This window comes from Lissotriton helveticus, chromosome 4_1, assembly GCF_964261635.1.
Source record: "Lissotriton helveticus chromosome 4_1, aLisHel1.1, whole genome shotgun sequence".
Lineage (NCBI taxonomy): Eukaryota > Metazoa > Chordata > Amphibia > Caudata > Salamandridae > Lissotriton > Lissotriton helveticus.
The window spans coordinates 584,093,683-584,120,527 of NC_136063.1; the positions used below are offsets into that span (position 1 = coordinate 584,093,683).

Genomic DNA, 26,845 nt, shown 5'->3' on the forward strand with positions numbered 1-26,845 from the left:
GGCCCGCAGGCGCCGAAGGCCCCGCCGGAGAAGACCTCGCCCTCATAGCAATGAGGAAGGCCTCGATCTCCTCACGCGACGCGCCTTCCCCAGGGACCGACAGGTGTGGGGTAGACGGCGTCGGCGACCCACGCGGGACCGCGGGGGTGGGGTCACCCGAGCCCCCGGCCGCAGCACGCGGGCGTCGGGGGGAGTCGGGGGTGCGATGGCGACGCCCCGACTTCTTGTGCTTACCTGACGAGCCGGAGGAATGGTGGCGACTCCCGGAGCGCCCATGGCGGCTCCGCGATCGTTCCCTCGACCGCTCCCTCGACCTCCGACCGGACCGGGACCGCTCTCGACGCGGGGCCGACACCCGGAGCTCGAGAAGCTTGCGGGACCGCTCCCGCCTAGCTTTTCCAGTCAAGGCCCGACAGTCGACGCAGGACTCCACGTCGTGGTCCGCGCCCAGACACCGGAGGCAGAGTCGATGGTGGTCGGTGACCGACATCAGGCGGTCGCACTCGTCGCAACTCTTGAAACCGGGCATCCTACCGGCACCGTAAAGATCAATTAGTTAACAAAAAACTTGGTCAAAAGACCGGAGTACTGCTCTTCGGATCTGCGCTAACTGGCGCGGAAAAAAGAAGAACTGACGTCAGCGCGCGGAGGCGGCGTCTATATACTCCAGCGACGTCATCACGGCGCACGACGCCGACGACGCGGAGCCGCAGGGGACGCCTGCAGACGACGCCTACCGACGCGCAGGGGTACTGCTACGCAAAAGTTTCCGGATCCAGACTGACGCCTGGGGATATTCTAAGGTAAGGAATCTAATACTAACCTGTTTCTTTCAGATAATGCCGTGCGGCCATCGCTCTACGCCAAAGTGTTGGTTAGTGTCGAAGAAGGCGGATATTAAATGTGTGGAGTATAAGCATAGAAAGAGGACAATGTTCGTGGCGGCCATCTTGTGAGAGTGCGTTACCCAAATGTATCGAAGAACGGTGATTGGAAGGTGAAGAATAGGTGAGAAAAGCAATTGTGTACTAATCAATACCATAATCATTCACAATTTAAATAAAACTGAGGGAAAACAAGAGGATTGCGTTGAATTGGAAACTATGATTGAAAAATAAAGGGCAATGTATATGATCAAAAAATAAACATGAAGTCCACTATATCATAAATAGCACAACAATTCCATCTGATCGTTAAGACCAAATGGTTTGGAGGCTTGTAGAAATGTAATCCAGTGATTTTCTCGTTGCAAGAGAAAATTGTTGTTGTCTCTGTCATCGCGCTTAGCCACTACTTCAACAGCGGCAAATCGTAGTTGGCTAACATTGTGTCTGTTGTCTTTAAAATGAACTGCCAGAGTTGATTTTACATTCTCAGTCCTAATATTACTTTTGTGTTCGTTAATTCATGTTTTAAGTTTGCGTGAAGTCTTCCCAGTATAAATCAATCCGCAAGGACATTTGATAATGTACACTACATTTTCCGTGTCACAAGTAGCATTGAGTTTCAGGTTGATGTTCGTGCCTTTCATGGTGTGTTTTATGACTGGCCCTTTGATGAGGTTATTGCAATTTTTGCAATTCAAACATGGTTGATTGCCTTTATAAACAATGGAAGTTTCCTGTTTGGGTTTAGTGATGATTTCTTTCAAGTTGTTACTTCTCTTGTAAGCAAATAGCGGTGGTCCTTGGAAAATCTGTTTAAAATCAGGCTCAGTGCCTATGATTGACCAATGTCTGAGTATGGATGCCCTGTATGCTTTTGAAACAACAGAATATTTGGAAACGACCACAGGTCTTTTGATGATTTCCTTTTGCTTGAATGCCAATATTTCTTGACGATTTAGTTTGTCACAGCGCTCTTTGCCATTTCTCCGGATTGTCTGCGGATAACCTCTTTGTTCAAAGCGTTTGATCATATTGGTGGCCTGTTCCTCAAACTTGGTAGCATCAGATACAATCCGTTTCACCCGGAGGAGCTGGGAGAACGGCAGATGATTTTTCAAAGCTGTCTGATGAAAGGATTTGTAGTGCAAGGTGTTATTTTTGTCAGTGGTCTTTCTGTACAGGTTAATTTCTAAATGATCCTTAGTGCGGGTAATTTTGACGTCCAAGAAGGTGATGGACTCCTGGTTGAACTCATAAGTGGATTGGATACGATCATTGATGTTGTTTAATTGTATTAGTGCTGTATTCAAAGATTCATGATCTCCCTGCCATAAGACGAAGATGTCGTCAATATACCTTAGGAAAATTGTGGCATGAGTCATCCAAGTGTTGAGGCTCAAGATGTTGTTTTCCTCAAAATATTTCATGAATGCGTTGGCATAAACCGGCGCGGCACAGTTGCCCGTAGAAGTACCGGACAACTGTACATAGTGCTGGTCCTCCCATTGGAAATAACTCTGATACAACGTGAAATGCATTAGTTGCATTAAAAAAAATTGAAAATCAATGTCTAGATCAGATTGCAATAAAATGTTCCCAATTGCCTCCATTCCAAGGTCATGCGGTATGCTGGTGTAAAGTGATTTTACGTCGATGTACATGCTGCCGATAATTCACAAGAGTTTGACACAACCTCCTTTCAGGCCCATTGTTTCTACTCGTGGTAGCATTCATGAAGCTACAGGAAAGCTTATAGACAAATATTTACAACCTTTTGTCCAACTATCACGTACCTATGTCAAAGACACTACAGATTTTTTACATCACATCCGTGATGTATCTTTTGAAGAAGACGATCCCATCTGGTTATGTTCAATCGACGTAAAATCACTTTCTCATTATTTAGTGATGAGGGATAAAAATTATTGCGTTGCGTTCCCTGAAAGAGAGCATGAGGTTCGATTCAAGTTTCATACGTTTATGATTGATGAAGGCCACAGACCAACACTTTTGATCCAGATATAAATATCTCTCAGTAACTGAATCCATCTTGTGCAAACATCAGTTAAGAGCACGAGGACTATACCTAAAACAAATGCCCTATATACTGAGTAGACACTGCGGCAGCGGCGAAGCAAGATGGCCGCCGTTTGAAGAGCTCCGTCTTTCCGAGCTCCGCTCGCCGAGAAAGGGTCTTTTGCTAAGCAGCGCCTTTTCACCGCAATCTCGGTTTCCAGCGGAGGATATATCCGAGAGCTGAATGGCAAGTTTTTGGACCTCTAGAGGGTCTTTTTGTTCTCTTATGAGCTCCCCTTGTCTCTGCCTCATAGCGGCCACCATTTTAGGCTTTTCTTCAGCGGCAATTCACCCGACCATGATGACGATGTTCCAAATACTTCAGAACTTGCTTTCCTTGTCAAGCTGGCTATGATACCATCACATTTCACATAGACCGTTCAGTGTATTTTATTGCCTCTCATGTTGTTAAAAGGAATTGGTAAATAACTGGATGACAGCCTCTTCTTTAACCCGTTAGCCGCGGCCGTTTTTTCGCGGCAGTTTGAACGAGTTGGCGGGGATGCATCGGCCGTTGGACGTTCGCAGCACCAGCGAGGTAGTGCTCGCGACGGCCAACAGCTGACGGCAGCAGGGAAGGGGTTAATATAGTAGCTGTGACCAGCTTCTTTGCACATTTTTGCGGTACTTTCACCTATTTAGAGAAGATTTGCGGGACTCTTTCTCTTTTTACTTATAGAAATATAGAATGCATACTTATCTTCGAGTAATTTTGTAACGTTTATTCTTGTTGCATTCTACTTTTTACCACTATCATTTAGTGACATTTTGCTGGTTATTGGCTATTCTTTACTATTTCTACAACGCTGTCTCCTTGCTTTGTTTTTTTTTTCTCACTACATAATCTACGGCTGCCTTTACTTCCTCTCTGGTGCCAACATGGATTCTCATCATCCAAATAAATCACAGGGGGCTTCTGCTGGTGGACGGAAAGATGGCGCTTCTGGTTCTGGTAAACGCATTAAGAAGGACCCATCCCCTCTCCTTCTAAGTCACCGCTCCCCCTTACGTTAGTCCTTTCATGACTGACACAGCCGCCACTCTACAGAGGTTAGATGAGAAGTGGTCTGGTCTGGGCTCGAGGCTTTCGGATGTGGAACAAAAAGTCAGTGATGCTCAAGATGTTCTCGCCAAAGTCAATTGCCTCACTAAAGAAGACAGTTCGCTCAAAAAATCTACAGAGGACTTAGAAAATCGAAATAGGCACAACAATCAACGCATTATGGTATTACGGAAGGTTCAGAAGGATCAGATAGGATTACATTTTTGATAACTCAAGTCCTTCAGATAGTTGGTCTCCCAAAATCTATGGACTTTAACATCCAAAGAACTCATCGGTTGGATCCACAGAGTGCATCCTTCTCATCTAAACCAAGAGGAATAATTGCTTATTTTCTTCTCTACTCGGATCTCATGGCAGTCTTGAACGCAGCTAAGCAAAACAAGCAAATGCTTTGGTCTGGCCATAAAGTTTTCTTCAGTCAAGATGATTCCAAGCCAACTGCTACCTGGCGGAAGGAATTCCTTGATCTTCGACCTGCCTTGAGATCCATGAATGCCCGCTATGGTCTCATACATCCTTGTTACTTCAAAGTCACCTATAAAGAAAGAACTTTGAGTTTTGAGGATCCTGCCGACCTTCGGAAGTTCATCCATGCGCATAAAGGAGAACTTATGGAACTGAGTGAGCCTTAATTGCTTTATGTTGTTTCTGTATTGGTCTGTTTTATTGTGTTTAATATGTAGTTGGTAATTTTTAACTATGTCTGTTTGTTATCTCCCACAGACTTCCTGCCTCCCCTCCATGGAATTGATGTTGACGTTCCTCACCTCTGTTGACCCCCTTATCTGTACTATGTGATTCATTTTGGTGCAATTCCTCTCTTCTGTTTGGTAAGTTCCCTTCCTTCTGTTCCTTCGTTTGCCTTTGTCTTTGGTATTTCTTTTACTTATATTGTGATCTTTAAAATAGAAAGGTAATCTTGTTCTTCTCTCTTTGTTCGTGTGGTTGTCTTGTTCCTCGCCGCCCCCCTCACACGTTAATGTTTTTCATCACAATGTCCATTTTTTTTTGTTATCTTTACTTGGCAGACTATGCGCTCCTCCTCCCCTCTCTTCATCGCACTCCTTTTCCTCCTTGTTCTTCACCTTTTTCTCTCCATCTCTCCCTTGGCGAATAGGCTTTTTCTCCCATCTTCTTCAATTCTGTCTTTCTTCTCTTCTTCATCTTTTTCTTCATGGGTCTTTTTCTGTAATATGTTTGTTGTTCTACCTTTTTTCTTTCATAACAATGCTTTTATTCTCTCATCCTCATTCACCTCTTTTGTTAAACCAACCGACTATACATACTCTTCCTCCTTTTTGCTATGGTCTTTTTTTCATTCCTCTTCTTTTTCAATACTTGTATTCTATTTTGCTTTGTAATACTTTAGTTTTATCTCTTCTGCATCTCTTGTACTTAGTAATTGTCTACCCCTTCACAAACCTTACCTATGACATATCTCCGAATCAATTCATGGAATGTAAAAGGTATATGTAATCCTGTTAAGAAGCAGAGAGTGTTGTCCCACCTTGCTAAATTGAAATGTCATATTGCTCTGCTACAAGAATCACACCTCAGATTACAAGATTTATCCTCATTACGTAAACATTGGGTGGGTAACATTTTTTGCTCCCCAGCTGACAGTAATAAGAATGGTGTGGTTATTCTTTTCCATAAGTCATTGACTGTTCATTTACAAAATGAAACTAAAGATACTAATGGTAGATGGCTATTCTTAGACGTTACAGTTAATAGCACCCCTTTCTCCTTTTGTAATGTGTATGGGCCAAATGGTATTGACTCATCTTTTTGGTCTGATTTTTCTACCCTTCTCTCCTCACATGCTACTGATAATTTGATTGTGGGTGGAGACTGTAACCAACTCATGGATCCCTTCCTGGTCCGAAAATCCCAAGCCAAATATGTCCCCAATAAGATGCAAAAAACTTTTCAAGAAGCAATCACTGCAAGGGGACTAGTTGATGCATGGAAACTTCACACCTGGATGTCCTAGAATATTCCTTTTTTTCCCCTGCCCACAGATCCCACTCCCGGATAGACTATATTTTCCTCACTCAACATACCCTACAATTCATGAATAACATTGAGATTGGATCCATTCTTATTTCTGATCATGCCCCTATCATTTTAGATATCGAACATCCTTCTCCTACACCCTCATCTAGGCGCTGGCGCTTTAATAATTCTCTTCTTTTAGATTCTCAATTCTTAGAAAAGTTTTTGCTCTTTGCAGATGAATTCTTTCTCCGTAATATCTCTTCTGTCTCTCAATTTCATTTAGTTTGGGACGCCTTTAAGGCTTCCGCCAGGGGTTTTATTATTGACTTTGTCTCCCGGAAAAAGAAGAAAGCTCTCTCAGTCTCCATTTCACTCCTTAAACAAATTAAATTCTTGAAACATTAATATTTCTCTGCTAATTGCCCGGACACATTATCCAAACTTATTAAAGCAAAAATGCAATATAACAAGCAATCTTTGGGTTCGGCCTGTAAAAACCTTCTTAAATTCAATGCAAAAATGTATGGTGGACGCAATAAGGCTGGCAGATCTCTCGCAAACTATCTTAAAATTAAAAAGCAAAAAACAAAAATTGCTAATATTAAGGATTCCTTCGGAATTGTGCATCTATCAGATTCTGAGATTCTCGATTGTTTTACTGATTATTACACCTCCCTTTATACCCCAGAATCTTCTCCCTCTACTGATCTTATTGATTTTTTTTTAACGAATTCCTAAGTCTCCCGAGAACCAAGTTGACCTCTCTTCATGGAATTCCTCTATCTCTGAACAAGAAATCATTGATGCTATCTCCCTTTTACCTAAAAATAAGACTCCCGGTCCAGATGGTTTTTCCGTACGATTCTTCCTCCAACTTAAACCACTTTTGACTCCTCACCTTCTCTCTTTAATTATTCACTTTCTTGCCAACGGTACAGCACATGGCACTTTTACTCAAGCTATGCTATGCCTGACACCTAAAAAGATAAAGATCCGTCTCTCTGTAAAAATGATAGGTCCATCTCTTTGATTAACACTGACTGTAAAATATTTGCAAAATTAATCACCATACGTATTAATAAAGTTATCCTGATCTTGTTAAAATATATCAATCCGGATTTGTCAAAGGTTGTTCCATTACAGATAATTCACGTATTTTCCTTAAAATCATCCATCTGGCCTCTAAGTTAGATTCTCCTTTAGCCGCTATAACATTGGATGCTGAAAAAGGGTTTGATAGGTTTAATTGGAATTTTGTTTTTGGTGCCCTCAAATGGCATGGTTTCGGCCCTCCTATTCTCCAATATATTCAACTTCTATATTCAGCTCTGACCACTTCCGTCTGGGCAAATGGTTGTCAATCCCGTTATTTCCTTCTTCGAGGGGCCAGACAGGGATGTCCCCTTTCTCCCCTTCTTTTTATCCTTGCGTTGGAACCCTTTTTAGAATCAATCAAACGCTCCCCTCACTATACAGGTTTTCAGTTTAAGTCGCTTGATATTAAGTTTACTGCATATGCAGATCATATTCTTTTGTACATTTCTAACCCATCCCCTTCCCTCCCATCCTTTTTCTCACTTTTACAGGAATACTCAAAAGTCTCTAGATATAAACTAAATGTAGATAAATCTGAGATCTTACCTCTCAACAAATTCTGTCTTCCTTCTATGTTTTCGGACACAGGTTTTGAACGAACTTCTAAACATATCTAATGTCTTGGTATTTTTTACGCTAATACCATTAAGGAAACTATTAAAATCAACCTTGCAGATATTCTTAAGAAAATGTCCGCTCTGATTGATGGTTGGTCTCCATTATTTATTTCATGGTGGGGTAGACTTGATACCATTAAGATGATGCTTCTTCCTATTATCAATTTTTACTCATCTATGCTTTCTATCTCTCTTCCCAATTCCTTTTTCCGTGTTATTAATAGTTCTCTCTCCAAGTTTCTTCGGAATAATCGCAAACCAATGATCTCACTGGCTCGCCTTCAGTCGTCTAAGGAATTAGGTGGTGTTAATTTTCCTAATCTTCGTCGTTATCATTCTGCTTTCACTCTAAAACACTTCTGGACTTTCTTATCTGACACCTCAGATCCGCCTCTAACAGCATGGAGCTCGCTGGAACACACTCAATACTCTCCTTTTTCTTTTCTCTCTGCTATCCATTTGTCTCAGCCGCCTAAACGTCTCTCGTCTCATATTTTCATCCATTCCAAAGCCTAGCTACCTCTCTGCTTCACTCTCACTTACTTACTGCTGATCCTTTTTTACGCACCCCAATCTGGTATCACAAATCCATTAAAATTAACAAACGCTCATTATTTTGGAAAGAATGGATTGACAAGGGTATTATTATACCTCAACATCTAATGAATGATGGATCTTTTAAGGATTTCTCAGATCTCCAATCTTCCTACAATGTTTCCTCTTCTCATGCTCTTCACTATCCTCTACTCAAGGAATCTCTTATTCGCCTTTCTCTTCAGGACTCTCCCACGACCATTTCTGATCAAACTTTCCCATCCCTCTTCGATTTCTCCACTCAATTCAAAGCTTCTACCATATGCAAAATATTATCCCACTCTCCAAAACATAGGACCAAATCCGAATTAGAGCTTGTATGGGAAAAGGATTTAGCCCTAACAATTCCCTTATGCACATGGGATTCTCTTTGGAAAAAAATTCACACCTCCTCACGTTCCGCTAGCACTACGCAGACCTTATATTCAATTCAGTTCAAATAACTTTATTCGATTGTTAACATTACAATCATAAAAGCACAATTCATAAGCATACAATTAAAAACAAGTGATCCATTTCATTTGTGAAAATGGAGGTTACATGAACAATGTAAAACAAGAGTAACAGGCAGAATAACACTTTAAAAATATAAATAGTTATAGCAAAAATAAAAAGTTACAAATATACCTAACAACAGCATCATAGTCATCCCTCCATACTTTTCCTGAATGTAATTGCTAATTTAAAAAAACTGCATACAAATAAGGTGCAGTCACAGTTCAGGAGTTGAAGGTAGTAAAGTGCTGGTTTAATCTGTGCAAATTTCAGTTCTTTGAGGCGTGGTTTTAAGTATAGCCTCCGGGGTACTGTGTAATAAGAACAAATAAATAAAAAGTGCGCCAGATCTTGCGGAGACTTTCCGTCGCAGCCGCAAGCTGGCAACACTTGACCTCGATGGGCCCCACTTGGTACCGCCAGTAAAAGATGAAACAAATCAAAACGGAACCTTGTTAATAGATAACGTTCATAGCCAGTCATGGGCCATGATAAGTATGGTTCCATTTGTAGACAGGTTTTAAGTAGTGCGTGTTTCTTAACACTGTCTTTCTGTAGCTCGGCCTCCTCCCGGGCTAAGTACCTGGTTGTCATGAATGTATTTTTCACAAAGGTGTTATCCAATTTGGTGGTAGAGTCTGGGGTTAAAAACAAATCAGGCCGTCCTATTTCAGTAAAACAATCATTAATATACTTCAGCCATGGAACCTTAAACCTACCATCCCATGTTAAGGCTTCTTTTAGTATATCATGGGTAAGAGGTATGTCATTATTTAGCCAGCAATTCAACCAGCACAATAGGGGATTAGCTGCTATTCTATCACTTAAATAGGGCACAGCTAGCTCCTCATGTACAGAGAAGTTTCCAGTTCCCTTTGGCAGCCTCAATATCCGCTTCAGGAAATTATTTTCTACAATCTCCAGGTCCCGCATCTGGCTATAGCCCCAGAGCTCGCTTCCATAGCAAGCAACGGCGATGCTCTTTGCCTGGTATAATTTAAGCAAGGCAGCCACCGGACTATTGCCAATTTTTCTAGCGAAATCAAGTATGGCCGCATTGACGCGGGTTACCTCGCCCTTCTTCCTCAAAACAGCGGGGCCCCAAGATAGTTGATGATCAAAAAGGACCCCGAGGTATGAGAAGGTTCTGGTGGTTGGAATTTTTTCCCCATTTATATTAAAAAGGTTGGATTTTTGTGACCCCAGACCTTATATTATTTTTATAATAGACTTCATCACTCCCTGTGATATGTATACATTTAAGTCAATAGATTCCCCGAAGTGCTGGTCTTGTCCCAACAAAAATAGTGATTTCCTCCATATGTTTTTCCTTTGCCCTCTTGTTAAAGCTTTCTGGTCCAAAGTTTGGACAAAATTGAATGATATTCTATCGACTAATGTTACTTTTGAAATTTCACATGTTTTTCTGGGAAGTTGCTCTCCTGCTTGGAATGTTCAAGGCATGGTGGGTAAATTTATTGATTTGTTTTTTGCTATCACTCTTCAAATTATAACCACCAACTGGCAGGACACTTCAAAAGTCTCTTTCCAAGCCTGGTGGAATTTACTATGTCATCATCATAGACTTGACCGTGCTTTTGCTAATTCTACTGCTTTGTTGATTAAAAAAGATTTGTTATGGTTGCCTCTAACTTCTTTTCTTTCTAGGTCGAGCAGTTAAGCTTGAGCATTCACTCTTTATTGTATTTCCATCATATATTTTGTATTTATTCACTGTTACATAATCTGTTTTTCTTCTTTATTTGGCCCCCTTTCCTCTTCTCTCTTCTCTCTCTCTCCTCCTTTCTCTCTTCTCCTTCTTCTTACAATCTTAAAAATGCATTTGACTTGGTATAGTTTTGTTTCAACTGAGGTGTGATTCTTTTTAGTACCTCATTGTTGTAACTTATTCTATTACTGCCACCCCTCAACATACAATTTGTATTGATGTTCTACTATGCTTATTACTTCAATAAAGCTTTCTAAACTAAACTCTGGTCTTCTGCGGACTGTATAACATATGAAAATAATTAAAGTGGAGTCCAGATTCATCCTCTTGAAGACTGCAAATAGGTAATCTCTTGCCAGGCAGTAAAACACATTTTCCAAATTTACCAGCAGTATGGCTAATGGGCCTTGAATTTTACCAATTAATGGCAGAGCATTGTGCATGCACCATATAGTGTGTCTCTGCTCCACAAGAACCAATGATGAAATTACCTAAAAGAGGCTGTTTGGCAGGATCTTAGCAATGACTTTAATAATAGAGACTATATGACTCCCACCTGGTGGGAGAGAAACATCTTTAGGAAAAATGTGATCTCCCTCTCTCCCAGATCTCGAGACAGGGCAGTCTTTATATCGAGGCACTATATAGGTTATGTAAGAGCTGTCCAAAAAATCTTACATCAGCTATTAGCCTGTCAGGGCCTGCAGTTTTACCAAATATTAGTCAACGTAAGGCCTTCTTTCATTGGAAATCGACCCATCTGAGACAATCCTCACAGCTCACAAATGTGGAGGTGTTGGAATGTTATCCATAAATTGATGAAATGCCTCAGGATGAAAATTCCCCACATTTCCATGCAGGCCCTGGTAGAAGTTAGCAAATCTATGCCCCACTGTGAGTTCACCAGATATGTTACATGTTCCTCTTGAATGCTGGAAAATCCTATCTCTTGCTGAGTCAGTGCTGTCTCCTTTACTCCCAAACGTGGACCCTATAGTGTGATGCCATCCGGATCTCTATAACTTCATTCAACAAAACGTGACAGTGACAGAGACTAACATATTCTATAATCACGCAATATCTCTGTCCCATCAGAAAAGGAGAACCTACACTTGAACAAAACAAGGGCCTCGAGAGAATTTGCAGCTTATTGCTTATTTTGTTTCAGTTTGAAAATGCATACCATCACTTTATATCTCAAGATCAGCCTAAAGACCTTCCATAATGTCAAGGAAGAATTTACTGACTCTCTCCATTCAGATGAAAGTACTGCTCTATTTCCACTCTATGGGTATCAACCATGTTGTCATTAGTGACATACACTGAGACTCCACATTCATTTAATGTGGTCAGTTATACTGCGCCATATTAGTTTGCTGCGCTAAAATGTGTGTGGTGATAACTTCAGATAGGTTAGCGATGGGCATAAAGAAGATATTGATATGTGAAAAGGACCTATATGTGCCAGAAAAGAGAACATACACGTGGGATTTTGGATGGCCGTTACTCAAATGTCAACTAATATCAATGAATGGGTGAAAGAGTAAAAAAACGTGTTCGGTTAGGGCTCCATATCTATCAAGCACTAAGCCTATCAAGGAATTCAACCATTTTGCACCCCTTTCAAGCCTCCTCCCACACTGGGCAGTTCCGTTTGAACCAGTGGCAGTACTGACCTTAAAAACTAAAGAAACGGACAACTCAAGGTTGCATCATGAAATGTTAATAGACTAAATGAAAAGCTTAGGCTGACAGTTGGTGGGAAATCAGCTAAGCGCTATGTTTCAGATACCCTAATTTTAGAGGATACACATCTATTCGGCGATGACTGTGTCTTTCTTGGAAATTGCAGCTTTGGCACAGTTGTACATGCAGAGTTCACTAAAATGTCTAGAAAGGTAGCCATTGTGTTCAACAGATCCACCATATCATATTCAGAAACCTGGCTGGCTCAGCTGGGTAGGTCCCCAATGCCCTCTAATGGATGGCCTTTCATTCACTATATTGAATGTGTATATCTCACATCAGTAACTGGAGAGTTTCTTCCATTTCAGGAACTTCAAATAACTTCCATTGTTGCTGAACCAATTTAGTGTAATTTGCGAATATCATATTCCATGAGGAACTTGCTCCAGTGTTAGCACACTTCTGACTATTTCATCTCCATCTGTGTAATTAAGAATCTAGGTAAAAATGTGCCTCCACAGCACCTCAGAAAGGAGATTTCGGATCAAAGCTTAATGTGTTATGGTACTGGGATTTGCGGTCAGGAATAAAACTCATACTTTTGCATCTTCGGCCCACTAAGTAAGCCACAGCACTGCGGTTCACATATGTGGTCTTCTGCTTTAGTAACCCAGTGGGCAGCATTACTCAGATCCTAACTCAACAGAGTGATGTCCATGCCAGCCTCCTGGGATTATGCCCCCAGGGTGGTGAAACTGGTCTGGATAGCCTGCAGAATGGCTTCAGTAGAGGACAGCTGGCCTTCCGCCCCACAATCCTGATTGGGTAAATATGCTGTGTCACCACAGGCCGCTGCAGCTGTTGTAGCTCCACGATTGGGAGCAGCCCAGTTTCGTCTGACCTTACTTGCTGGTGGTGGGGGAGTGTCTCTGTCAGCAAGGACAGCCGTCCTAGATAAGGACTCTTGGAGTCAGACAACCCAGGACCATGCAAGGCAGGGTCCTGGTCAATACATGTAACTCACGGACATGTCTTAGGACACAGACACAGCTCAAGAGATCACAGCACTACCATCCACTAATGTGGTGAGCCCCCAAAAGGTTTTGCACCAAGATCTGACATCTGTCACGCCTCTTTCACAAGCATCTGACCACATCCGGGAGTATTCCAACTGATTCAAGTCAGATCAGAACCTCCTGGCCACAAGTGACAGATGCCCAAGGAGATGACGTAATGTTTGCATTTCTCTGCTTATGTGTACCCATTTGTGAATTCACCTATCAGAGTGCGCATTTTTCATTTATAAACATGTACTGCATTTATTACACATTGCAGATCTATAATGCATAACGTTTGCTTTATTATAGTTTGAAAGGGTATAGTGGATCCCATCTGGGTTCACCCACCCCTGCCCCATTTCTCTCTGCCACCAGTCACTGGCTAACTGCTGAAATCCTATGCAACATCTCAGAGCCCAGACCCCATCTAGTCTACTGTAGTACCGGTGTAATGACAGGGAAACCACACAGCCAGGTGCAGTATTTCACCACCTTAAGGAGATTCATCACAACAGGGACCCCAGACAGCAATCAGTGAGTGTAGTTGTTGATGAAATACAGCTTCATTTCAGAATGTCTAGAAGAGTGACTGGATCCCTACAAAAGAGCATCCACTATCTTGACCAGACACCTTCAATTATACCAAAATAGTGAGCATTAAGCTTGGAAGCCGGCAATGTGTGCATCCTCACCGTTTCTGCTTGTGACATGATCTATATTTGAATCACTTCGTCAAGGGAGGACCTGCAGGTAGATTTAAGGAGGCTTATGTGGAGTCCCTTTCCACGTTTTTACTCACCAAACGTTTGATGCGATTATATGCTAGGTAATTAATGTACTTTGGATGAAATTGCGGAATAGATAAAAAATTACGATCTTGGCGTAGCTAATGGAATAAAATGGGTTAGAGGACACGTACACAGGCCTGCACGTACACATACCATACGCATTTCATTCATGATCTCCCTATCTTAGGATCCCTAACTTGACTGCAACACATGCTCCGAAGGCTCCTATTTCCTTTCGATAGACATATTCAGACACAATGCTCCGACTTTAGGAGCCTGATTATTCATGAAACGGATTCATGAAAATCATGACTCAACTATTATTTTAACATTGGGTGCCTGCACTTTTTATTTTATATTTTTATTTTTTTGCTGGTCAGCTGTAATTCAGAACTGAAGCAGCAGCAGCACTGATCTATATACCAACAGAGAAGTCCTCCTGTATACAGTGTGACATAATGCATGTCCTTGTGACTTCCAGCACTTCAGTTCGCAACTAATAAGGTATATGTGACTAGAATGAACTATGCACATTAAAAGTCCTTAAAGTTAAGGGGTATTACAAATAAATGTATAGCTGAACAACATAAACTTTTTTGTTTTAAGGCAAAAAATAGTTTTTTTACTCACCAATCCATGAAGCATTTCGTACAAGACCGAGCCAAGGCACCACCAATCAACTGTGTTGTCATATGGCAGCTTTTTTATCACTTCAGGGGCAAGGTACTAAAACACATACAGTGATCCACTATTAATAATAATTTACTTCTTGAACAAATGCACATTAAGACCTATAAAAATATGTCAGTTGAATCCATTTATATGCATGTAATGACAGAGCTTTTAATTTACAATCCTAAGAAAAGGTTTGCCATGACAAGCTGTAGTTTGAATTATGCAGAACAAAAGGTGCAGCACAATATATAATGCATCCATATTCCTAGACTCATGTTGATTTGGCAGAGAGTTGTTTGGGAATTGGGCGCGGCTGCAATGAGCATTGATGAGCACTTGTGAGCCACAAGACAGAACTGCTTGAGGGCATAGGGAGTTTCTAGCAGTCATCAGACAGAAATAATGCTTGATGAGCGGTACAGGGATCAGCAAGAGCCTCCTCATGCAGCAGAGACACTGCACAATTTCATAGAGGTGTGAGGATCCCGACATCTCACAGATATTGTTACCCACATGAATCTACAGGTGTTACAGGACATTTTACAAATATATGTAGGGAAATCAAAGTAATGTTAAGAATGCATAACGTGACGACCAAACAAAGACAAGCTCGGAATGCAACAAACAGATGGCACTCCAATATCATAACTCTTGATGCATGGCCATGAAACAAACAAGTCAGTATTTACATACAGAGAAATTCTGATTATATTTGTTCTTAACGACAATAAAACAGAATTTCTACCATAAAATCTAAATTCTTTTTGAAGCTGGCTATTCAACATGTGAATTAAAAGTCCCATGGGTGGGAAAAACAAATCTAGTCTACAAGAGAAAGTAAAGTCTGAACGCCAAAAAAGCCTGCTTTCTTTCTTTGTTTTGAGATAAAAATACCTATTCTTGTAGCAGCCCTGACCTTACCTCAGCTACTTAAAGACTGCATAGAGCCTGAGAACCTGGAAATTCATAATTTACGTAATTTCAGAGGGCTAAAAACTACAAGGTTTTGCTCTCTGTGCCATTATAGTCAGATTTTCCACAGAGAAAGCACCATGAGACACTAGACATTTGAATATTTTATTTTCAATTAACATTTATCCATTAACAGAACAGGAAACATTTTCTGTGGGGCAACAATCTGCTTTTATCCTCTCCCCCCAACACTGGATCCTCTTTCAGTCAACCCACAGCACCTGATATTAGTTGGGTCAATAGAGGACAAGGCGTGACTCCACAGGTCCCATTCATGGCACTTTATGCTCAGCCACAAGGGTCAAGGTTGAGTAAGGTATGCCAGAAGGGCCCTGGTTTAAATAATGGGTCCAGCTTGCCAGCACTGGAGCATCCTGTCTTCTCTGCACCTTACCTGGAAATATCCCACATGAACATGGAAGGTCGTCATATCAAGCAAAGGAGGAGCCCATCTTCGTTATTAGATGAAGACCAAAGAACTAAGTTGCTCTCGCTCAAAGTACCGAGACCTGGAAAGCCATATTAGGCATGGGCCCTTCGGACAGCCTTGTGCAATTTGATACTAAATGCTACAGAGTATCAGGAAACCTTATCACATGTTTTATGTTATCTTCTTTGTTTTAGCTCTGGAAATTGTTCATTCATAAGCTGCTTACATAAAGTAAGCAAATACTCTAAGGGAACGTGCTCCGATACCTATTTAGGTCGATTCTAACTATAGTAAACTGCAAAATATATCAATAAATAGCTAAGTGCAGTTAAGGTATGGAGTCCGCTTTCAGGAGTAATTTTGTATTTGTTCAAGTGATACTTTAATTAAGGCACATCTGTGTACTGTTTAGCTTTTAAAACAAATTCCTGGGACTTAGTGTAATCTTGTAAATCTATTGATGTACATCTGAGTGGCCGGGGAGTCTCTTTCTGGTGCCCCAATATAATCTTAGCCTCCCAGGTCCAACATATGCTATGAAATGAAATACCAAGTTCATTACATTCTTCAATGCACTTCCTAGTGACTACTCCATTTAACTGCAGATTCCTCACCTTTTGAAGCTTCCCATGTGCCAGACTGGATCTGAAATATTTTGCAATAGCTCTTGCACGCAAGTATGTGGCACCATTGGTCTTCATCACAACTCCCTCCCGCCTGCGGACTTATGACCGAGATGCATATAGATGCTACCCTTGCGCGCTGACGTCAGTTTATCCATGGAAACTTTCTGCACCCGATGACGCAGAGCGACACAATTGAGCAATGGACAATGTGCAAACTATAACTGGGAACCTTATTACCAACGAAAAGCCCACTTATCACAACAGGGAGAAGGGTAGGCGGTGAAGTATCTGTGGTTGGATAGAATATCCACCAAAAAGAACATTACAAAAGCTAAATAACTTGTTCTCCTGCTCGATACTCCTAACTACAGTTTCCTCATTTTCTGACCCGTCAACACTTGCAGCTCTGACCTCCAACTTTCAAAAATTCCAAGGCACTTGGAATAACCCTGGATACCAAACCTCACCCTCATGGAACACATAGCCAAAATACACCAAATTGTCCTGGTACCAGCTCTCTGTTTTAAAGAAAGTTATACCATTTCTTCCAGAAAGCAAAGTCAAAATTGTTGTTCAAGTCCTCGTACTCTCACATCTGGATGGTGGTTAACACCCTTCTCCATGACCTCCCTGACTCTACACTGACATCCTAAACACTGCAGCACAGGCCCTGAAGGAATAGGATCACATCGCCCAAATCTGATGGAACTTTATGGGCTCCACTTGGCAGCCTGCACCATGTTCAAAAGCCAGCTGCAAAAGCAGCTTACTTTTTAAAAAATATATTGATTTACTATTTTTGCATAGCAATAGAACAGTATACAGTATCTGTAAACCATGGCAATTAACATAGCAAAAATCATCACAGCACAATCTTTGAAGAACCACAGCGTACAAAGATGTTATAGAGAAATCAGTGATAACCCTGTCCGGTCTCATCATCAGTGTCTGTTGGCCTGAAAAGCTGAGGCTCTCAATCAGTTGGTATTTAAGTACACATCCTCTCAATTTGTAAATTACAGTCTTAAATACGGGGCAATGTCTCTCTTGGCTACAAGAAAGCCTGCCCCCACCAGAGTCCTCTATGTCCTAGAGACTGCCCAACTTTTCTTTTTTTCTCTATAATATCACCTTGGGATCCATGCTAGTAGTAACATATATCACACCTGCCAGTGTCTTGTTTACCACTAGCCAATAATTTGTTATATAGGGGCATTGCCAAATCATATGGTTCAAAGGACCCGACCCGTCTGGGTCACCACAACATGTACAGTTCGTGTTACATGCCTTACCCCTCCTACAGAGTTTTTCAGAACTATAGTAGATTCGGTGAAAATAACAGACCCAGCGGCATCATTTACAAAGTAATCACAACCAGCATCCCCACTAATGTTGCACACAAGTGCACCATCTCTGGTGTTCATCATCATACCTGTAGCTGGAACACCATCAGTCTGCAGATTAAGATGTGCAAAAATGAAACAAGGGAGGAGGCATTTTTCATTTATGCACCCAGGATCTGGAACAACATCCTGCCCACCCATGAAGACTATCCAAACTGCTGCTGCAATTTAGGAAAGAGTTGAAGACTTCTCTCTTTTATGAACACTACACCACAATGCATATCTGCAACCACCCACCTTGTCCTTCCACTCGTTGATTTTATGCACGACTTTGACTCTGTACAGTACTCCACTGCTTTTTTGGCTGCATTCGCGCTACAGAAATACCAAATACATACGTACAAATGTTCCTACATACAAGACTGACAATGCAGCCAGTGAGCTCACATATACATGCACAAGGTATTTGTGCCCGACCATCTAATGTTGATCAGTTACCTGATTTTTATAACTTCATGCGTCAGCTACATCCCAATGTTCCCACTGTGATGTGTGTTATAATGCCTTATTAAAATCATAAATAATATGTTACTTTCTCTTAAGGTTTGTATGGACTTTTTGTAGATGACAAATGTTGGATTCCACCCAGCCCGAGCACTGCAGGAACGTAGCATGCACCAGTCCCCTTCCCCTGCCCACTGGCCACTCACAAGACAACCACTATGAGTGTGCCAATGAACCTGAAAAGAGGGTGGTATTTTGAGGAGACACCAAGTCTTCCACCCTTATGTAAGTTTAGGACACAGCTCCCTCCTCCACGCTTCTGCACCTATATAAAACAGAAAAAAGACGTACCCCTCATGTGTAAGTGTTTCTCACAGCGCCATCCCAACACCAGTGACCATGTCCTGCCACAACATTTACAACCCCTCTTACCAGTGGTCAGCGCAGGCTCTGCTTCATGAAGGCACAGGGCACAAGAGTAAAAAGAAGGCAATTCAAGATTACGTCTCTCGTATCATAAAGCCCATCTGGAGTTCATATATACAGTGTCCTTCGTTTTAGCGTTGCACAACGAGGGGAAAAAGGACTTATCATAGAGTTCGTCTTATGCCAGAAAAAACCCCTTCGTATCTTGATAAGGGTAAAAGGGAACGGGACTGGTAGGAAGCACTCGGGAACTCCGAGAACCCAGCGTTCGGAAGCAAAATCTCCTCGCGGAATGACCCGTAACGTCACTTCCGCCTACAACTAAGTGAAGAGGCGTCTAGGTGAGGACGCACGAAAACGAAGCTAAACGCTTCGTAAACTTACTGCGTTCTCTCTGCACCACCTCCACAAGGGCACGGAACACAAAATCAGTAACAGCGAACGGGAGCCTCCGAACGCTTAAAACCAATATCAAACGCTGGGGAAAATACAAGGGGGGGGAGGGGAAAGAGATCAGCGGGACGTGCCTATCTAACTAGAAAAGGGAAAAGAAAACCAACAGGGGGAGAAGAAGGCAGGGACAAAATACTCAGCTCACGAGCCCGTGAGGAAAGAGGGAAAAAAGAATCCAGGACAGCATATAACTTCCAACAAACAGCAACCAGGAGATTAGGAGACCAGAATCCATACAATGGCAATATCAAGCAACGAGATAGAGGTAGGACCCACTTTTATCCCACTGCCAGCAGGTCATGTGATGTCAGAGCATGGTCACTGAGAGAGGACTAGCCCCAGACCCTAACAGTACCCCCCCCAATGATCCTCCCCACCGGGCGAGATTTCAAGGGATGTTGTCTATGAAACAACCGAACCAAACGTGGTGCATGCACTCCCCCAGCTGGCTCCCAAGTCCTATCCTCCTGTTTGTATCCCTTCCAATCCACCAGATAGAAAAGATGACCCCTGACCCGCTTGGAATCTAGGATAGCCTGAACCTCAAATTCCTCCTGACCATCCACTACCAAAGTTGGAGGAGGGGGCAACACCTGAACCGAGGGTATGTAAGGTTTCAACAATGATGTGTGAAACACGGGATGCACCCCGTAGTCTTGGGGTAACCTGAGTTTCATAGCCACCGGATTGATAACCTGAGTTACTGGAAAAGGACCCACAAACCGAGGCTGCAACTTGCGGGATCCTTGCAATCTCAAATTACGAGACGCCAGCCACACTAGATCACCCACCTTATATGAGGGAGCTGGAACCCGATGTTTATCTGCCTGTTTCTTCATGGCAGCCTTTCGTCGAATAATCTTTCCCTGGCCAAACCCCAGATGTCCCTCAATCGCCCACACGCATCATCAATGGCTGGTACGCGTCCCGTAGGTTGGATAGCTACGGCTCTAGGATGGTACCCAAGTGAACAATAGAAAGGGGTCATACCCTGAGCGGAATGCATACTGTTGTTATAGGCAAACTCCGCAATGGGTAGAGCAGTCACCCAATCGCATGACAAAGAAGTAACCAGACACCTCAAATATTGCTCCATTGTCTGATTGGTTCGCTCAGTCTGACCATCAGACTGAGGATGGTAAGCCGAAGACCATCGTATCTCCGTCTTGAGTACCAGACAAAGCTCAGTCCAGAAATGAGACACGAACTGTGCTCCCCGGTCAGATATGATTACAGCCGGTAACCCATGCAACCGTACAATTGAGGACATAAAAACCACAGCCATCTCTTTCGCCGTAGGAATTTTAGCCAGCGGTATAAAATGCGCCATTTTGGTAAACAAATCCACCACCACCATTATGGCGGTATAACCAGAGACAGATGGCAAATCAGTCACAAAATCCATACTTATGGTGTGCCAAGGGGCAGGAGGTACCGCCAAAGGTTGCAGGAGCCCAGAGGGCTTACAGTGCGAAGGCTTGCTGATGGCACAGATAGGACAAGCACGCACATATCCCTGAATGTCGCTATTCATGGACTCCCACCAAAACCATCGCATACACAAGTCTTTCGTTTTCCGTATCCCCGGATGCGCCACCAAGGCGGAGGAATGACACCACTCCAAAACCACATCCCTCAGTACAGGGGGAATAAACAGTTTGTTCTCATGATACAACAATCCCTCCTTCACTGTAACCTGGGGCAATGACAACCAAGGAGCCAGATCCAACTGGATCAGCCGCTCTTTCACTAATGCAGGAAAGTCATCCGCAGTCAAGGCCCCTATGATCCTTTCACCTCCAATCATAGCCCTGCCTTCACTCAAGGAATCTTCCTCCTCCGGATCAACATGGATCCGAGAAAGTGCATCAGATTTAATCTGCTGAGCCGCAGGTCTGTAGGTAATGATGAAGTCATATTCATTAAAGAATAGTACCCACCGCATCTGTCGAGGTGTTAATGCCCTAGCAGAACGAAAAAACTCTAGATTTTTGTGGTCGGTGTAAATGGTAATAACATGCCTCGCGCCCCATAAATAGTGGCGCCACTCCTCAAAAGCCAGCTTTACAGCCAACAATTCCCGTTCTGCCACAGTATAGTTCCGTTCCGCCGACAACAAGGTTTTAGAAAAGAAGGCAATGGGGTGCATATGACCAGTGGCGTTATCACGTTGGGATAACACCCCACCTACAGCACACATAGAAGCGTCGGTTTCTACAAAAAACGGCAGGGCAGGATCAGGATGCACCAACACGGGTGCCGATGTAAACTGCCTCAGCAATAATCGAAAAGAGTCCTGAGTCTCACTGGTCCAATCAAAGGGAACACCCTTCCTCAAGAGGCGGGTCAACTGCAACATCTCATCGATGTACTCTTTCAGATGTAACTCTTCGGGCTCCGACAGTGCATAGATGCGGCTGCATGGCAGCGGAGCCCCTGGCACCAAATCGATCTTACAGTCGTAAGAACGATGCGGTGGAAGACCTTGAGCACGTCCTTTGTCAAACACATCCCTAAAGGCAGAATACTGTGGTGGAACAGGTCTCACATCCGCCACCGCACAAGACAAAGGGTTAATCCGCTCTCCAGCCACATTATAACAATTCTTCAGACAATGCACTGAATCTAATGTCATCAGTCTCTGTACCCAATCAATCCTAGGGTTATGCTTCTGCAACCACGGAACCCCCAACACCAAACGAAAAGAAGGGGCATCTATTAGATCGAAGATCACTACTTCGGTATGCCCATTCTCACACAATAAGCGTAGGGGAGCGGTCTGACGAGTGATGCAACCAGAGGTTAACTCAGTCCCATCGATAGCTCTCACTGGCTCCGGTTGTTCTTTGAGCTGACAGGGAATCATCAGTTTCTCTGCCATAGAAATATCTATGAAATTTCCGGTAGCACCGGAATCCAGCAACACCGACACAGGGACATGATTCTGTACCGTAAGTAACAACTGGGCATTGATAACAAAATGTCTTGGGGCTTGGTCTAAGGCTCCAACAACTTCATACTGTCTATTCCATTCCCCACACGAATGTCGGCCCAACTGTATACAGGCTACCTTTTTGCCAAACCCTACACCAGGCGGCTTCACAAGACATTCCCGTGCGAAATGACCTCCCTGTCCACAATAGAGACATAGGTTTTTCTCCCTCCTCCGCTTTTTCTCCTCTGGGGTCACAGGTCCCCTCACCCCTCCTATTTCCATGGGTTCGGGCACTGTCTTGCTCTCCCCCACCTGTTTTGCCTCAGCCTTCACATAACAACCCCGGGAGGCTTGGAACCGACTGCGTTCTCCACGCCGCTCTGATACCCGATGATTTAACTTGACTACAAGGTCAATGAACGCCGCACAGTCTTCAGGCGGGTTCACCACCTGTGATACTATATCCTTGAGCTCTTCACAAAGACCCTGATAAAACAGGGACATCCTTTTTTCAATTGGCCAATGAGTCTCAGATATCAACCGATTAAAGGAGGCTATATAGGTCAATAAATCCTGCCTGCCCTGCCGTAGCTTCAGGAGCTCTGCATCGCTCGCCTGCATAAACGCATGCTTGGCGAACAAGCCCCGCATCAATTCCTTGAATGCTGCATAGTTATACAGTACCCGATCATCACTATCCACCAAAGGAATAGACCACTGAGCAGCGTTACCAGCCAGATAGGATATCGTGAAGGCGACTTTCGCAGAGTCATCGGGGAAGGCACTCGGTCTACACATGAAGTGTAACTGACACTGGTTCATGAACATCCCAAATTTGTCACTATCCCCGGTAAACCTCTCAGGGGGGCTAAAGGGACTGCAACCGGAGATGTCACTGTTACCGTTATAGGATTGCTACCACCAACAGCACTTTGTCCTGCCCCACCACCGTATTGAAAGGTAGCCGGCTGTATAACCTGACCCGTTCCCCTATGTTGCAACTGCTCTCTTGCCCTTACAGCCACTAACTCTTGTTTCAGACCCACATTCTCTTGCTGTAGATCCTGTACCTGTGCCTGTAATGTGTGTACTGCCCCCATTATATCCTGCATTGAGGGACCGCCCGTACCCCCACCTAATGGGTTCCCATCCTCATCCATACTCGTCCGGGCAGTGCTATTATTTCGTGGGCTTGATATTCTGTTGGATTCCACCCAGCCCGAGCACTGCAGGAACGTAGCATGCACCAGTCCCCTTCCCCTGCCCACTGGCCACTCACAAGACAACCACTATGAGTGTGCCAATGAACCTGAAAAGAGGGTGGTATTTTGAGGAGACACCAAGTCTTCCACCCTTATGTAAGTTTAGGACACATCTCCCTCCTCCACGCTTCTGCACCTATATAAAACAGAAAAAAGACATACCCCTCATGTGTAAGTGTTTCTCACAGCGCCATCCCAACACCAGTGACCATGTCCTGCCACAACATTTACAACCCCTCTTACCAGTGGTCAGCGCAGGCTCTGCTTCATGAAGGCACAGGGCACAAGAGTAAAAAGAAGGCAATTCAAGATTACGTCTCTCATAGCATAAAGCCCATCAGGAGTTCATATATACAGTGTCCTTCGTTTTAGCGTTGCACAACGAGGGGAAAAAGGACTTATCATAGAGTTCGTCTTATGCCAGAAAAAAACCCTTCGTTATCTTGATAAGGGTAAAAGGGAACGGGACTGGTAGGAAGCACTCGGGAACTCCGAGAACCCAGCGTTCGGAAGCAAAATCTCCTGGCGGAATGACCCGTAACGTCACTTCCGCCTACAACGAAGTGAAGAGGCGTCTAGGTGAGGACGCACGAAAACGAAGCTAAACGCTTCGTAAACTTACTGCGTTCTCTCTGCACCACCTCCACAAGGGCAGGGAACACAAATTCAGTAACAGCGAACGGGAGCCCCCGAACGCTTAAAACCAATACCAAACGCTGGGGAAAATACAAGGGGGGGAAGGGGAAAGAGATCAGCGGGACGTGCCTAACTAACTAGAAAAGGGAAAAGAAAACCCACAGGGGGAGAAGAAGGCAGGGACAAAATACTCAGCTCACGAGCCCGTGAGGAAAGAGGGAAAAAAGAATCCAGGACAGCATATAACTTCCAGCAAACAGCAACCAGGAGACCAGGAAACCAGAATCCATACAATGGCAATATCAAGCAACGAGATAGAGGTAGGACCCACTTTTATCCCACTGCCAACAGGTCATGTGATGTCAGAGCATGGTCACTGAGAGAGGACTAGCCCCAGACCCTAACAACAAAGGGTCTTAAAAAAACAGGCTGATATTTAGTAGCCTGCATTCTTTCAGACACCTTGCGGAGATACCCACAAATAAAGACTCCTTGGAGGGTTTACTAAGCCAATTTGTGAGTCATTCCTACCAATGTTTGGCCTTGCTATATTTTGGGGTGCACGGCATCAAGAGATATCTTTTCAACCAAATTGACCAACTATAGGCAACATGATTATATGATTATCAAATTGACTGAACTTGTGATCAGGCACAGTTTCGTCTTGTACCAGAATCAGTCATACCACCAAATAAGTGGAACAGCGATGGGGGCCAGGCATGCTCCCTCTTATGCCAACCTCGTTATGGGTTGGTATTGGAAGGAGCACGCCTCAAATGAGAATGTCCATACAGGTAAATGGAAGCGTCACCCGGCTTGGGGGGGGCGTCCTTCTGAGCACTGCAGTGACCCACAGCAGAACTGGTGTGGGATCTATATGCTTGTTGTCCTTATGAACAAAACATTGAAATGAAGTTTGTAAATGTGTTCCAACGCTTAATTTATTTCCATTACGATATTATACACTTCATCTCGATCTTGTTTATATCCAATTCAATCCATGAATGTAAATCGGTCTCAGCGTGTCTCCCGATGCATTTCGGGCCTCGTGGTGCCCTTCATCAGGGAAAAATGTCTAAAGAATAAAGATAGCATGAGTAAGATCACTCATAGGATAAAGGAATACCAGACAGTACAATGTGCTGATTAGAGTGTTTAGAGTGTAAATAAGATTTGTTATTAAGATGTGTAAATAAGATGGTGCATAAAAAGAAGTGAAAGCAACAAAGTCATGTGCATCATGAGCGTGCTGGATTTAAACAACGGCGAAATCGTGCAAGTTTCCATGAATCGCCAACATAGTTGGAAAAGTGCCTGTAAGAGCATTAATAGCGGACAGTCTGGAGAAACCAAAAATATCAACATCGATCGGTACAAGCGTGTGAAATAAAAGTGTTTAAAAGGACAAGGTGAGAAATCATGTGAACCCGCCGGTAATCGAACCCGCGTGGTAACCCAGAAACGTGAAGCATACGGAGCAACATCCTACATAATAAGTGTGTGTGAGGTTGCAAACGGCTTAACACCTTAGTGAATAAAACAATGCATGCGAAGTTACAAACGGCTGACAGCCTAAGCAATTATAAGTGAGGTGAACGCGAACTTACTTCTACGCGCTTGCGACCAAAGTTCGTATCTCCATAAAGTTGTGCAAAGAGGAAGTGAAGCCAAACATACATATGAAGCAGAAATGACATAGAAAAAGGACCAGTGACAAGTGCACTGAGTGGTGCAGCCATATTGTAGTATGTGAGATGTTAAAAAAGCGAATGAGTGAACCAAAGTCTGATCGTCAACAAGATATGAAAATCAACTAGGTATAAAACGTAAAAACACGAAAAACGGAAGCTGGTAAAAAACAAGTTGTACTCTGGTGACCAATGTAATGACATGGTGTACAAAAATAAACACCGTGGCAGAATGTAAATCATCACAAAGAGAGAGCACTTGAAAATGACATGAAATTCAAAGATAACATGCAAATTCCATCTGGTCATTAAGGCCATTAGGTTTCAAACAGTTCAGAAACTTTATGCAATAATTCTAAAGTATTAAAATGTGTGTGTTATTGTCTCTGCCATCACTTTTCTTTCTTTTCTTTACTGTTTCCAAAATCAAAAAATTGTAGTTGGCTTATTTGTGGTGACTGACCATGAAATGAGTTGCAATTACTGATTTGGAATTCATGGGACGAATATTGCTTTTATGTTCATGTATTCTTGTTTTTATTTTCCTTTCGGAAAAAAGCAGTGGAGAGAGTGGGCACCCCTGACACATGACTCTGCCTTTGCAGATGGGATGGCAAATAAGGTAGCCTGTCTTCACTCTTGGCCGATGGCAGCATGTATAATAAGCTATGGAGTCTCAGGAATCTACTTCTGAAACTATAATGGGGCAGAACTGTGAGCTATAAGGGCCATTCTAAAGAATCAAAGCACAAAGTCAAATCTCGATTTATTGACTTGGGTGTACTATTAGCTAAATGACTATCACTAGC

The 26,845-nt window shown here is 43.1% G+C and overlaps 1 protein-coding gene and 1 long non-coding RNA gene across 4 annotated transcripts in view; one reads left to right on the forward strand and one right to left on the reverse strand.

The window, feature by feature from the left end:
* The window catches only part of LOC144828763 (uncharacterized), a 442,674-nt gene that overhangs the window by 220,996 nt on the left and 194,833 nt on the right, over nucleotides 1-26,845 (forward strand). The window lies entirely within an intron of this gene.
* The window catches only part of SGK3 (serum/glucocorticoid regulated kinase family member 3), a 517,133-nt gene that overhangs the window by 169,078 nt on the left and 321,210 nt on the right, over nucleotides 1-26,845 (reverse strand). For all 3 annotated transcript variants that reach the window (XM_078687207.1, XM_078687206.1, XM_078687205.1), the window contains one exon: nucleotides 14,717-14,812. In XM_078687207.1, the coding sequence (XP_078543333.1) occupies nucleotides 14,717-14,812 (96 nt within the window). The remainder of the gene's footprint in view (nucleotides 1-14,716; nucleotides 14,813-26,845) is intronic.